The following is an 11,944-nucleotide window of genomic DNA, read 5'->3' as shown; positions in this document are numbered from 1 at the left end:
AGTGTGTCTTAATAGTACAAATATAAGAAAAGAAAAATATTTATTTTTTAGTTTCAAATATAAAAAAATAATTAACTTTATCTTATTAATGTTATTATTTCTAAAATATCTTTTATAAATTTCCTTTTGATTCCAATGACTTATTTTTATTTCTAATAACGAGTTTTATTGAAATCCTAAAATGATTCTTTCGGCTATACAGATCTATACATATCTATATGTACATATTAATATGTGTAAGGTTATAGAATTATGCTTGAAACATATATATTTATACATACATATCATATTTTAATTGATGTGTTAGTTTTAATTATGTTTGTTGGGATTATATTTTCAATGGACATCGATAAAAAAAAACTTTAATCAACATGAGTAAAAAAAAATCTAGGCAACGTTCATTAAAAAAATAATTCTAATTAATGTCGATTGAAAAAACTTAATTTATGTCAGTAAAAAAACAGTCGTGTTCGACGCCGATCGATTAAAAAATTATAATCGACCTCAACCAAAAAATAGTTTTAGCCTTGACCGAAAATAATCCTGTTCAACGTTGACAAAAAATAATTCTAGGCAAAGTTGACCAAATTTAATTATGACAAAAGTAAACTAAAAACAACCCTAGCTAAAATAGGTCTAAATTGATTTATGATTTAAAAGTAGATTGAAAACCAAAATAATTTTAAACTATAAATCAGTTTTAAAACCATTTTAAACGGATTTCAAAAATATTCAAACCACTTTTATCTAATTAAGAATATCTTTAATGGAATAATTCATAGATATTTTTTGTTGATCTTATAATGTCACATATCATACAAAAACTTTTGTCAACTTCAGTAATAAAACGTAATTTAAATTGTTGAATTTTACTTACACATAAAAAAACTATTTCTTTCATAGAGAGGAGTTCTTCTCCTGCAACCTAACTGTATCATAAAAAACTCAAAAATAAAAATAATGATAGATTTAATGTAAAAGCAAGTTGAAAAATCTTATTAGAGATGTTATAAGTAGATTTGAATTTTAAATTCAATTCGTTTAATTAGATTTGGATTGGGTATAGATTGTATTTTCATGACACTCCAGTTCGTTAGAATAAAATTAATTTTTAGTTACAATTAACTAATTTTCTTAAGTGAAAAAAAAAAAATCTTCATAAATATTTGAGATTTGAGACTGGAGGGAGTAGTAGTAATTACTAGCACCCCTTTTTCTTAATAAAGTACTAGTTTCTAGTTGAAGCGGCATTGCACGGTAGTAGGAAAAAATGACGGAGGTGGTTGCTTCGGATCCCTTATCCAATCATGGCGTTGTTGTTAATCGGAGTGAGCAGAGGATCCGTTGTTCCTCTTCCTCTTCTCCCGTTCGCCTCTCTCCTCCACCATCTCCTCGAGAAAGTTCTCCAAGATTGCGGCAACGACATCGACTCCGCTATTAGAAGCTTAAACCAGTTACGCTTAGGAGGAGCACCACCACCTCCTTCTCTTGATTCTACTCTCATCGCATCTGACACTGCTCCTCCTCAATTCCAAGGTTTGTCACCTCTTCAAGCTTCTTCATATTTGAATTTTTGCCTCATTCAATTCTAAAACCTAAGTTCAGAACATGCACTTGGGAATCCCAAGCTACAAAATGGATAGCGACGATTTTAAGAGTTTTAAGCTCTCCCAATTGATATCCATACATGCACTAATTTGTCAAGTCACTTATATACACTGTTTTGAATTTTGATCGATGTGAGATATCTAACAACACCCTACTAGTGCTGCCACTCACTATTAGAAATCTGGAGTAAATTACTAATTTTGGTCTCTCAATTATTACCCTCACTCCTAAATATAAAGTAATACAATTATATGACTAATATGAGTAATCTATCAAGTATTAAATATCCATCGGTTAGTCCTTAAACTGATATATTTTACTATCGTTTAGAACCAATTTGAAGATTTTTTCAATAGAGACTACTTTGCATGATATATTTTACTAATTTTGAAGATTACTTATATAATTTCTTTTACTCAAATATAATTAAGGAAAGAGGATAATACTTTAGAGATAAAATTGAGTGTTTATTCTGGAAAGTATAAATAATGTGGATAAGAAATATGTAATTTGTTTGAATTTATATATACCACTGAAATTTTGGGGTATTGATGGGAATAAGTGTTTTTTTTTGTTTGTTGTAGGTGAAGCAAAATGTGATGCAGAAGTTGCAGGTTCTGATGATCCAGTAGCTGGACTAAATTATCCTACAAACGGTGCCGAATGGGTAGAGCTTTTTGTTAATTAAATGATGAATGCTTCAAGCATGGATGATGCCAAATCTCGAGCTTCAAGAATGCTAGAGGCGTTGGAGAAGTCCATTTGCGCAAGAGCAAGTGCTGAAACAGAGCGAAACATCCACCAGGTTATTTATTATGTATTTATGTTTCTCAGCATTGTCATTGTCAACCCAAATACCAAGCAAATTAATATGTGCTTTCATTTCCTTTTAATACCAAGCAAAATATTTGTACTCATTGTTTGGTTTACTGAATTCAGGAAAATAAGGTGCTGAAGGAACAAGTGGAGGCCCTTGTTCAAGAAAACGTGATTCTGAAGTGCGCTATCTGTATTCAGCACGAACGCCAGAAAGAATATGAAGACAGAAATCAAGAGTTGAAGCATTTGAAGCAATTAGTGTCGCAGTACCAGGAACAGGTAAGAGCTTTAGAGGTAAACAATTATGCATTGACAATGCACCTAAAGCAGGCTGAACTAGGTAACATGGCTGTTTCTGTAGTTTAAATAATCATGATCAAAGAAAAGAAACGAGGTAATGAATTTATACTACTCCACATTTTTTATTAATGGTGGATAGTGAAGATTTATACTATTTTATGATGCGTGGATGTGGCAAAAAAATCGGTCCTACCCATAGATTATTAGCTCTTTTGATGTAGATACCCATGTGATAAATATTTTGGATGTGTTAGAAATTTTATTTGGCATGCCTCATGTAAGCCCCTGGATGATCTGGGATTTTGTCTAACTGTCTATTACTGTTGTTTTCTGCTGCCACCATCGTTTTTGACAAGCTTCTAGCAACTCAAATGCGTAACGATCGATCATGTTTGTGCTGAGACAGAAGAGTTGCCACCTGATGCGAAGAGTGAATCTGTCATTTTTGCAGCCATTCCATGATGAGTTGCCCTTATGTAAGATGGTGGGTTTGGACTCTAATAAAAATTGGGTGCTTAGATAGTCTGTGAGTATGGATTCTTCTGTAGTAAAATCTTGTAGTATTGTGTAAACTTTTTTTTTTTATATAGAAAGGTAAGTTATTTATTAGCTCATATAAATATGATTATTTATTTATATAGATTGATAAATTATTAATCGCATTAAATATTGCATGACTTTTACTATACGGGAGCCAAACTGGTGTGAGAAAAAGGTAAAAAAAAAAAAAAGTTAAATGAAAAGGTAAAAAAATGAAATACTTTTTTTTATTACTCTAAACATACTCTTTATTATTAATTCAAATTCAAATACAATAATAAATTGAGAATGTGACTAATGACCAGGGAGTGAGTCTAACCTCATGACCCCAAATAAGTGGATCCCTATGGATAATATAATAGTGTCATGAAAAAAATGTGTTATGAAGTATATTACATTCGTCCATACCAATAGCAATTCAAACAAATGATAACGGTTGTGTCTTTTAATTAAACAGTTCAGAACTCAAATTTTGATTGATTATTAGGTATGAAATATATTGGGAGATAAATATTTATTTTATATGTGTTTATGATTTTTCATAAAGATTTATTATTATTATTATGAGATAACTTAGTATTAATATCATATTTGAGAAAAAAAATAAATTACATTCATGTTGCATTCGTCCACTTACCTGTTATAGTCCATGGGTCAAGGAGTTATATGTTATTTTAGTGTTGAAGTCTGCCGGAATATTTGTTTAGTAAGAATTCAATTAAATTAGCAAACAAATTTGTCTTGTTTTGTTTCTACAAAACATAATAATAAAAGAAAATATTATTTATAATGCAGCATGTAAAAAACAAGCGTGATTCTTTATTAATACATTATACTTTTCCTAGATGCACTTTGAAGAGCTGGAAAAACAAACAAGCAACCCCACACATTACGTGAATGTTATACTTTAAAAAATAAAGCATAATTATCAATGATATTAAAAAAATAAATGATTGAGATTAGATCAATTATATTGACTCATAGGAGTGTTTATATGAATTGCTTAACTCAAAACAATCTTGTTGTTTAACATTTTTTTCATTAGAGTAGATGACGTGACATTGTTTAACAAATTTATATTATAAATAGAATATTTTTCAACCATTATAGGATTCATATAATTAAGTTAATCACTCATTTCAATAATTTTAATATTGAAGTGAATTTCGTGTAGAGTATTTAAATTTATGTGGAATTATAAGGTTTCACAAAATTATGATAAATAATTCATCTAAATAATTATGCATTTTAGATGTTCTAACAAACTATAAAATAAAATTAACCGTAAAGTTATTAGTTAATGATTAAAATCATATTTTATCTTGTAAGGTGTATTTCTTGAATTAAACTAAATTAAATTATAAAGCATATTTTACGTAATGTTTAAAACAACTTTAAAATCAGGCCGATTATTGAAATAATTAAAGTACTGATTTAAAACTTTATAGTTTAGCTGTGATCAAAACGCTATTAACAACAACATAATATCATTTCAAAAATGGGAAAATATTTTAAAAAGAGATAGACTTAAAGCATGATTAAATAGAAAACGTAGCAGGCTTATTTGAAAGTTGAAACAAACAAAGGATTTACAAGTTCTACCAAATTAAATTATTAATTAGCTATATATGGTGAATATCATTAGAAATTAGGATATCGGAAGACATCCACATCCATCGTTGAGGGTGATCTTGAAGAGTTGAAAGAAGTAATATTTTTCTTGATTGGATTTCAGAATCCAATGACATTAGCTAGCTTTTAGTTTTCGCTTAAAATAGTCTCCCTCGTGGAAATTAATCTTCATAATTAACTTCGTAAGTTTCGTCCTATGAGGCAGCATAAGCAACATCATTGTTATATAAAATAAAAGTGCATACATCCATAATTTACTTTTCCCAATTTCATGGAGAAAAGAGAACAGGCTGGAAATTCAAGACTTTCTTGTGCTGCAAAGCGCAACTGTAGGCGGAGTTGTTGTATAGTTATTGGTGCAAGTATATATATATATATATACACAGACACAAATTAAAGAAAATAAATTCCTTGCCAAAAAGACAAAGAATTAATGGATCACAACAATAGCCATATGTTACAGAGAAACATGGAAAATTAACTAAGAATCTACACTTACTAAATCAGAATTCATAACAGTATTTCATTCCATGTAAAACGTATACATGATTATGATGTGGGCATCATATTCATATACACACACACAATTTCAAGTGAGTGATGAATTTTCGGTGTTAATAGTGATGGCGGATCTGAATTGAAGAAGAAATTAAAGAGAACCTGTAGTGGATTATGCGTTAAAGAAAAACTTTCCTCCATTCATCATCATTCTCTTGAACTCGTTAAAATTGACCATGCCATCTCCATCCATATCAACCTTCTTAATCATCTCTTTGCACTCTTCAATCTTTCTCCCTTCCCTTAGTCCCAACGAAGTAAGCACCAAAGCCAACTCCTCCACCGAAATAAGCCCATCATTATCTTTATCAAACACATCAAAAGCCTCCTTCAAATCAACCTCTTCATTTTCAATAACACCATCACCCTCTTTCTCATGATCCACTCCTACACACTCACTAGTCAACAAGCAAAACTCTTCAAAATCGATCAACCCGTCCCCGTTGGAATCGTACTTGACAACAATATCATCGACCTCTTGTTCTGTCATGAAGATTCTGATGTTCCTCAGGGACTCCCTCAGCTCCTGCTTCGTTATGAATCCGTCGCCGTTTTTGTCGAAAGTGGAGAACACTTTTCTAAGCTCTTCCTTCTTCTTTTGGGAACCAGTACTCTCCACCTTGGTCGTTGGTGAAGAAGAGGAAGAAGGAACTAAGTTGGTTTTGGTTTTGTTGCAAGCATTGTTGTTGGGGAATAAGAAAGTTTGAAGCCACGCACCAATCTTGGTGGTGGGTACGTAAAAGAAAATATTAATGAGGCCTGCGATGAAGAGAACAGCTAGCAACAGTGTAGATAGATCCATGTATTTTGTTGGATTCGATATTGCAAACGACAGAGAGGGTATATTAAGGGATAAGGAAGAAGAGAACCAGGAAGAGCTAGGAGCAAGTAACCTTGTTATTAGAACCTAGGAGCCAGAGAGCATAGAAACTTTGTCTGCTTTTAATGGTTTTGTTTGTTATAGAAAATAAAAACAAAAAACCACCACAAACTTGTTCTCAACTTGAGTTATATTCATAGAGTATCAGATCAGCAATTTTATTTCACATTTTCTTTCTCTTTTATAAGTATCAAGCTAATTAATTAGCATTGATTTTATAAAATATTATTGCTTGATTTCTTACATTCAAAAATATTATTAATTATCATTTTATAAAATTAAGGATTAAAATGATAATTTTATAATTTAACAAAAATATCACAATTTTGTGAAAGTTGGAATTTAAAGTGACCTGATCAATATTGTAAATCTCTTAAAAAAAAGGGGTAATATTATAAAGACTAAAAAATTTCACCATATAGATTATTTTTATTTAAATAGTAATATTAAGTTCAAATTATATATATAATTACATTAGATTATTAAAAAAACATTATCTCTAATAAGAATTCTATGACTGGATCAGAAATATTTTTGCCACTATATTGTTAATGCGAAATATACACTAGTTTAATCAAAAGAGTAATTTTCAGTCTAGATTTCATTCAATAAAAAATACCTGTGGGACTATAAAGAAAAAGATATTTCAATTTTTAAAGTGCAAAAGAAGTTAAGTAGTTTAGGTAATGATTCTCTTTTTGATCCCACAAAACAATTTTACTTATATAGGAGTATAACAGTAATTAAGATTTAATAAACATATACATTATAACACATAATTAACATTTTATTTGCTGAACTAACGGGCTCACACCCTAATTAAGAACATTTTAAATATATAGCAACGTCGTAACATCAGATGGTCTTCCTTTCCAAAGTGAAATTCAATTCAAGTGTCATTCTTTTCCAAATCAGAAGCTAATTAAAGTCATGGTCTTCGTTGCTTTTTCATTAAGTTATCCATTCAGTAGTGAGTGTAATAAGATGTGTGCACAAACAGTTGCCACAAGTGCTCTCATGTAATAAGGAAATGATGTCTACTTTCTCCCACCCAGTCATGTGATAGAATAAGAGAATCGATTTATTGCTCTTTCTGCTTCTCCACACACTCACTCCAATCATGGTTTCACAACACACACCTCCTTATACAACCGGAATTTCCCAGAGCTTGCATTTACTTTTTCAATATGTTAACATTTCTGAATTATTTTCCTTTTAAAAAAAAAACATTTCTGAATTATTGGTATCCCAATTGGTCTTTTAAATTAGAGAAACGCATAACTGTACGAGAAAAAAATTAATTAATTGTTCGTATATATTCTTACATGCATGTTAGAAATATGTTTCACGATTAAAGAAAATGGGTAACAAAGAAAATTGGTAACAACTATATTCTATATATATACTCACACAAGTTAAGCGTGTTTGGGGTCAGATTGATTTTTTAAACAGATAATTACCTAAGGAATTTGATTCACTACCTTACCCAAAGTTGTAGATATACTTGTCCCGCGTGACAGGTGATGTAGATAACTTTAATACAGAGGCAAATATTTTGTGTTTAACAAAATAGGACAAATTAACAAAAGTTGTCTCCTTTAATTTTTTGGAAGCATTTTTAATAGGAATGTATATAAAAAAATAAAAATAAAAACAATTACATATGGTATCACATGCAGTATCAGTTATTTGATATTTAAATAATAAAATTAAAATATAAAAGATTTTGATCTAAATTTCTTTCTTTTAAAAATACAAAAGTGAAATGAAATACAAAAGGAACCATTCTTTATCATTTTAAATCCTAATTTTTATTCTCGAAATTGGAGTGGATTAGAAAAATTGAAATAATAGAGTTCCATTCACAGGATAGAGTTATTGAAGAGGTTGGTTGTTTCCAAACTCCTCCATAGCATGAACTCATATACCAATTAGTCGTCATATTAAGAGCAATTAAAATTGACTCTTTAAAAGTGAACAACATGGTAGCACACTAGCTAGCACCTCTGACTTTTGTTTGTTTTAGCTTTAATTAATTATCAATGCAAGCAAAGTTATCACTAATAATTTGCATCATTCATTCTAGTTAATTTGGTGCTCGCAGTGGATTTCATCTCCGGTAACTGTCGATGGAGCTGTGGAGGTTTCAGTCTTAACGCGATGAATGTGATTGCACGTTTTCCTGTGAAAAATCGAACAGAAGAGACTAAAGAAATGGTCTCTTGAAAGAAAATGGTGAGAAAGGAAACAACGATGCTTCCATTTAATGAAAAATTACTTGAAACTACATAAATTCTTCATAGCTCTGAGTAATTTAGTTAGTAGTGAAAAGTCTGAGTAATGAAAAATTACTTGAAACTACATAAACTGCTGTTTTTGTTGCATTTTTTCTTTAATTCTTCACTTCTGTTATTTTGCTTTTCATTGTTTGGGCATGACCTGTAGATTTTATGGGCTCCAAGCCAGTGAAGCCTCTTACGGGCTACGGCATTTAACTCGGCCATTTATTTAGGTCCAATGGACGGACCAAAAATAAAATACTTAGGCCTCGACGACTCCTGATGCATTTTGTGTCCAATCCCTCATAAAAAAAATGGTACATTAATTTTTAAAATTTATCATTAAAATTTGTTACTATTAATTATTTTATTAAAAATTATTTAATTTTTTTCAAAAAATTCAATTATGAGCATAAAAAATTGTAAATTTTAGCCTTGGTTCACGATTAATTTAAATTATTTACAATATTATTCCATTATCTTTTGACAAATGATAAAAATATTACTGTGAGAAATTCCTCTAAAAAAAGAACATGGTGAGTGATACTTTTAAAACTTTTTACGCTAATTAGTAGACAAAAATTAATCCATAGTTTATCCCTTTTTTATGATTAAAAACACATCAGTATTGGTATAGAAAAAAGGAATCAAAATAATAAAGAGATAACTATAATTAAAATAGTTCAACGTTTTAAAGTTGTATGTGTTACTTCTTTTCTGTGTTATTTCGAAATGATAGAATTTATTTCTTATTTAAATAATAATTTAATAATTTACCTTAAAATAACATCAACCCGGGCCAGGAATTCATGAATTAAATATTATACTGGTTTGATCTTAGAAATGTTATTCGAAATTAATCTTTTAGAAAGCCCAAAAATATTAGGACTTTAGTTGGGCCATTCAATTGCAATTTGCATGAGACAACGAGTGGATCATCTATTTTGATGCCTAACCTCCTGGCTCCTGAGAGAAATTTTCATCCATCACGCGCCTGAGTTCTGCCTTAGTCTTCATTTTAATTCTTTTAGTTTAAGCCTAAAAATTGGCACCAAGGCTACTTACTAAATTTACCACAATTGACTGGGATGAAAAAAAATTGGAAGAGAGATTTCAGTTTATAAGTATCACTATCAACTTTTGGATGTATCGAATTGTTAAATCCAAAATAAAAGCATCCCACTAGAATATTATTTATAATTTCACACAGCGAAAATTGTGATTTTTATTTTTGGAAAACAATAGAGATTGAAGCCAGAGAGAAGTGAAAATGAAAGAAGAAGAAAGAAAACAGAAGAGGTTGGTCCACTATTCCTATATATTCGTTATCACATGCAGGAAAGTGTGGGAAGAAGTCCTTCCAGGAGGTACTTGAGGTAGGAGCCCAAGAACACCAGTGGTTGGGGCTTTATTACTATTCTGCTTATGCTCCACTTCTAAAGGAGTTATGATTTGATTCTAACTTTTCAAGTGGTGCCCACAGTAGTATTTTTTTATAAATAAAAAAACTTAAATATATCTTTATTAGAGATTAATAACTAATTTCTCGAGAAACATAAAATCTATTAAAGAAGTAAGTATCTTTCATATAATACTTTTTCATATACATAGATTTGGAAATCAAATCCCCAATCATACGATTAAGGGAATAGTAATTCCACCAAAGCAATAGCCAAAGAAAAAAGTTTGCAACTGCATTGCAAGCTTCCTTCATTAGTTCCTTTTTTCCCCTTCAATATTAATTAACTAATATTGAAAATTATGTGTGTCTTTATCTTGTGAAAAATAAAAAAACGTATGTTTATATAAAATTAATAATTTAATTTTTATCCATTATCTCTACTTTTATATATTGATAACTCATAATAAGTATGATAATGCAAATCATTAGATTAGACTAAATTATTAAATAACATGACAGTACATAATTAAATAATAATGTAACTTTGTTCTGTAACTATAACACATTGGAATCAAAATTTTGAAACAAAAATGAATATATTTCACAAGGTAGGGATTGTTCTTGAGTTAGTTTTACAATATGAATATGATTTGTCCTAATTTTATTTTGACATTTTATGATTTTAAAAAAAGAATATGAACAAAATCACACATTTGTTTAATATCTTTATCATTTTTTTCAAAACAGATCTTTATCATTTTCTTCTTATTTTTTATATATATATGAAAACCTTGCCTCACGATCCAAATACTCCAAAAGGGTTATCAAGTGTGAAATTTAGCTTTATCAATGTTTTCTTCTTCTTCTTCTTCTTTTTTTCTTTTTACAAAAGCCAGAATCGTTTAATTTAGCTTAGGGGTCGACTTGAGATTTTTGGTGTTTTGTGCGAATTGAGAAAATGGAGCTCTCATAATTATTTTGAATATTGTTTCTCTTAAAAAAATCAAAATCATAAATAATTTGTTCATGATTAAGGTTCTTTAAAAAAATGATAGAAATTAAAAGAAGATTTTTTAATTACCTTGTGACATAGTAAATCATAAATAAATTTTCAACAAATTTTAATTTCAAAATATTCTCTCAATAAATCAATAACAAAGACAATTAATATTTTTTTATAAGTTGCGCAATATTCATTAAGAAAATAATTAAATATCTTTGAAGAATTCAATATCTCAAACTTGATTTTGGTTCAATTTTTATAATTTCTCTAATGACTCTATTTTTTGTTTCTCTTTTTCCACTCACAAGGTAATAATGAATAAGTAATTTCTCTAATGACTCTATTTTTTTTTTCTCTTGTTTCTCTTTAAATAAGATAGAATTTTATTATTTATATCCTTTTATTATACAAGATATTAATTAATAATGATAGATAATAATTATTTTTATTATTATTATTATCTGTGCAATATTTTGGTATTACACCATTTATTGACCATTAAATAATTATTTAGATTATTTTTTATGTTGTATTTAACATTATAGTTCAAAATATTTTAACTATTGCACTAGTTAATACAGTGAAAGTACGTTGTATACTATTTTTACTTTATTTTAATTTTGATTGAAAATATTTTAAGATATAATATAAGATTAATAGTATAATATATTTACCAAAAAAAAAAGACGAATAGTATAATACATAATATGAAAAAAAAAAATTGAAACTAAAAAGTAATTAAAATCATTCATCTATAAATGAAAAAATACAAGAGTTTAAAATTAATTAAAAAAATAAAACTATAAAAACATAAAATGTATAAAAATAAAATTGTAAGTGATTATAAAATTAATAATTGAAATAGATATTCTATTATATTACCTTGAGCGGCCGTCCACCCTAAACATGTTGAGAATGATACC

General features: G+C 28.8%; 1 protein-coding gene and 1 pseudogene across 1 annotated transcript; one reads left to right on the top strand and one right to left on the bottom strand.

The window, feature by feature from the left end:
- The first annotated feature begins 1,190 nt into the window (after positions 1-1,190).
- On the top strand, positions 1,191-3,341 carry LOC100784855 (uncharacterized; annotated as a pseudogene).
- A 1,764-nt stretch (positions 3,342-5,105) lies between these two features.
- On the bottom strand, positions 5,106-6,429 carry LOC100803032 (calmodulin-like protein 3). Its single transcript, XM_003549695.5, has one exon. The coding sequence runs from the start codon at positions 6,257-6,259 to the stop codon at positions 5,570-5,572; it is 690 nt and encodes a 229-aa protein (XP_003549743.1). The 5' UTR covers positions 6,260-6,429; the 3' UTR covers positions 5,106-5,569.
- Between the last annotated feature and the right edge of the window lie 5,515 nt (positions 6,430-11,944).

The sequence above is a fragment of the Glycine max genome, chromosome 17 (assembly GCF_000004515.6).
Source record: "Glycine max cultivar Williams 82 chromosome 17, Glycine_max_v4.0, whole genome shotgun sequence".
Lineage (NCBI taxonomy): Eukaryota > Viridiplantae > Streptophyta > Magnoliopsida > Fabales > Fabaceae > Glycine > Glycine max.
This window is presented reverse-complemented; position numbering and strand designations above follow the sequence as displayed.